The sequence below is a fragment of the Olea europaea genome, chromosome 19 (assembly GCF_002742605.1).
Source record: "Olea europaea var. sylvestris chromosome 19, O_europaea_v1, whole genome shotgun sequence".
Classification (NCBI taxonomy): domain Eukaryota; kingdom Viridiplantae; phylum Streptophyta; class Magnoliopsida; order Lamiales; family Oleaceae; genus Olea; species Olea europaea.
Window position 1 is genome coordinate 3,078,473 of NC_036255.1, and position 2,923 is coordinate 3,081,395.

Sequence of the window (2,923 nt, forward strand, 5' to 3'; positions counted from 1 at the left end):
TCACATCCTTATTGATCCAGCTAGGGCAGTGTGCAAAAGGTTTAGAGGCTTACGATGGTTAGTTTTTGAAATCATGAAGCTTGATATGTATGTAACCTATGTTAAGGGATATAATCACACATCGAATAAATATAAAAATATAGATTAATTTATAAAGTCTTGAATTACTCCTTTTAATAAGGTTGATATTTAATGATAGAACCCCATGTCTTTACATGGTATTATAGCTCATTAAGTTCTAAAGAGTAATTCGATCCAGTTAAGACTAAAAAATAAGAACATGAATTTCAAAATTGGTCTACTCAAACGAGCCACCATTTTGGAGTTTTAGTCAAATCGAATTGCTCGTTATAGATGAAACCATGTGACTAACGTCCAGAAGGCCTCCTAATTTGGACAAATTTCGCATTTTCATCTAAACAAGCCATTGAGATGAAACCACGTGAATAACGTCCAAAAGGCCTCATCCGTAGTCTATAGATACTCAACCTTCATGTCATTTTATGGGTAATCTAATATTAAGTTTTAACCCGACTTCTACATACCCATCTTTTTTTTTTCTCCTAAAATATTATTTATTATTTGATTTAAGCGTTAAAGTGCATACGATATTGCATATCTCCTCATGGATCGTTGATTGGAGCTTCTAACGTGTGTGTCCAAGTGTGCTATAGCATAAGCATGAACATAAGAGGAGTTGTGATCTATTGATGCCTAAGTCCCACTAAATTTGAAGGTCAACGGTATCTAACTTTAAACAAAAGCTCCTTGCCTTTTAAAATATAAATATTAAAGTATAAACAAAGACAAATATAAATTTCTTATTTTACGCTTTTCTTTCTATACTGAATTTATCCTATTTTTCTTTTTCTTAGTTTTAGTTTAGATAAGAACATTGTTTTTACTTATAAGAAAATTACCTTTCCCTTTCTTTTTCTTTTTTGGCACAAACGATCGATCACATCTAAATTCTAATTAACATTCTTATCAAATTAATTTTTTAAATTTAGAAATAAAGTTTCGAATAGAGAAAGAAGAAAAAGAAATCCAAAATTTGAACTTTATTCATTGTCATCTTTTTTGCATTTTTGCTAATTAAATTTTCTAAACATAATATTATGAGAATACGAGTATAGAAAAAGAAAATTAACGAAAATGTCACAAAATTAAGCGACATAAAAAACGACTTCATCTTAATTTCTTCAATATCAAATATGTAGAGCAAAGTTGATCGCAAATGGATTACGACAATCAAAATTAAAAGCTATTAAAACCTGACCTCTTCATTTAATGAACTTTTTCACTATTAAATTAGTCTAAAGCTTGTTGTTAGCTATGTTTATTTGTTAATTAATTGTAAACAACCTAGTTGTTCAGGGACGGATTCAAGACCGGGCTACAAAATTTCAAACTGGACTACTACGTGAAAAAAAAATTTTACACATAAAAAATTGATTTTTTACCAAAAAAATAAAAAATACCTTAAAAAAAAAGTTCTTGGGCCTGAGTGTGGGAGGGCTACAGCCTAGCCCCCCCTAAATTCGTCTCTGGTTGTTCTCATTCGTATGAAAAAGGATTCAATCATTTTTACGCAATAAACTAGATTAAATAAATTATTACAAATTCTACAACAATATTTCATTTAATCAAGTATCTAAATAAAAAATATAAAAATACTTTATAAAAGAAACAAAGATAGTTCAAAAATGGTTTAATAATTTTAAGTACAACATAAGAACCCAGAAATAACAAGGAGACCTCACTTTTAAAGAGAGAAAATGAAATGTGACCATCACCTTTTGTTTTAAATATAAAGTAATTTCTTTTTTAAAATTGTCAATTCTTCCGAAAAAATAAATTTTGTAAAAAAAAGAAAAAAAAAAGTTAACAAATTCTTTCACTTCCTTTTGAAGAATTCTCAAGCAAATTAATAATTGATGCGGGTTTTCATTCCATTTAGATACTCCATTCTATATCGTCGAGAATCGTTTATTATATTTATTTAAAATAATATATTAATAAATGTCACTATAGCCACTTTGAATGATTGAATAATTATAAATAAACTGACATTACGTAAAAATAAAGAAACCATGCAAATGATTCAAGTACCTAACCCATGTGAAAGTCACAAATTTCACACGGCAAATGCACGTTACACATATCAGCTGCCCTCCAATTACGGAATATAATACGCTGCATGTTATGAAAATATTAAGAAAACTGGTGTTAGGCCTCAAATGCAGGAAACTTTTTGCTTGCCTGTCTTTTCTTTTTTGGTTTCGTTAAGAAGACGGCAATGTGTAATGTATCAGAAGTCTGAACACAACGTTGTTTATTTCAAATATATCATGAATATACGGCGAAATAACCGTTTGCCTCATGTGCTCTCAACACGATTGTTTCTCTATATATTCTTCTTCTTCTTCTTCTTCTTTCATTCTTACCCCCACACACAATATCTGTGACTCACATAGGGAAACCATAATCCTGCTGCCTTGGGACGACTGCGCGGTACATCACAGTAGCAACCTAATTGTATAGAACTTTCTTGTTTCCGTGTGCTAAAGAAATACTTATTTTCAGAAATAAAATGGGAAATTGCATGGCAAATCAAACCCTTATTGCAGAAGATGAAAAGCCAGAGCCTTCGAAGAAAGCAAAAACAACATCCCGAGTTGTTAGCATAACTAATCCTTCGAAGCTGAATGCGCGTGACTCAGGCATAAGCGCTGTGGAGAATTGCTGTGAAATCAAAGGCAAAACAGTGAGGATCCGAGTTGTGTTGACTCAAAGAGAGTTGAGCCAGATTTTGAATGGAGAGTTACAGAAATATTCTGCTTCTTCTTCTCCCTCTTCTTCGTCATACCAATTGCTCAATGCACTGCAGCAAAAAAATAGAATAATTCCAGAAGTGGGATTG

General features: G+C 31.3%; 1 protein-coding gene across 1 annotated transcript in view; it reads right to left on the minus strand.

Annotated features, from left to right (window-relative positions):
- Window positions 1–2,923, minus strand: part of LOC111368215 (aconitate hydratase, cytoplasmic-like) — a 7,084-nt gene continuing 4,161 nt past the window's right edge. The window contains exons 4-7 of the mRNA XM_022989464.1: window positions 2,620–2,732; window positions 2,448–2,507; window positions 2,263–2,319; window positions 1–96 (exon numbers count right to left, since the gene is read on the minus strand). Coding sequence (XP_022845232.1) covers window positions 1–96; window positions 2,263–2,319; window positions 2,448–2,507; window positions 2,620–2,732 — 326 coding nt within the window. The remainder of the gene's footprint in view (window positions 97–2,262; window positions 2,320–2,447; window positions 2,508–2,619; window positions 2,733–2,923) is intronic.